General features: G+C 18.1%; 1 protein-coding gene across 1 annotated transcript; it reads right to left on the minus strand.

Annotated features, from left to right (window-relative positions):
- Positions 1-46: 46 nt before the first annotated feature.
- PRSY57_0002600A (oxoacyl-ACP synthase) lies at positions 47-182 on the minus strand (the record flags this gene model as incomplete). Its single annotated transcript, XM_020114117.1, has 1 exon — positions 47-182. A coding segment is annotated over one exon (136 nt), but the record flags the coding sequence as incomplete, so codon positions are not given.
- Between the last annotated feature and the right edge of the window lie 239 nt (positions 183-421).

The following is a 421-nucleotide window of genomic DNA, read 5'->3' on the forward strand; positions in this document are numbered from 1 at the left end:
AAAAAAATATAATAATAATAATATATATATATATATATATACATACCTGTAACAAAAGCAAAAATAAAACCTGTACATGCAGCCGTTAGATCCATATTAACACTATTTTTACATCCAATTTTGTTACTAATATTATTTGCATCACCAAATAAATTTTGAGGAGTAGACGATGCATTGATAACCTGAAATTAGTATTGTATAAAATATACATATATTTATTTAAAAAAGAATTATTTTGTTTTATTTTATTATTTTTTTTTTTGTTCTTTGTTCATAAATAAAAAGACACACTGAACAAAATATATGAACATGGAATAAAGAATAAAGAAAAAATTATGACCTTTTAATAAAAAATATATTCCCCAAAGAATTAAACAGTATATATTAATTAAAATATATATATATATATATATATTTATTT

The sequence above is a fragment of the Plasmodium reichenowi genome (assembly GCF_001601855.1).
Source record: "Plasmodium reichenowi strain SY57 chromosome Unknown, whole genome shotgun sequence".
Taxonomy (NCBI): domain Eukaryota; phylum Apicomplexa; class Aconoidasida; order Haemosporida; family Plasmodiidae; genus Plasmodium; species Plasmodium reichenowi.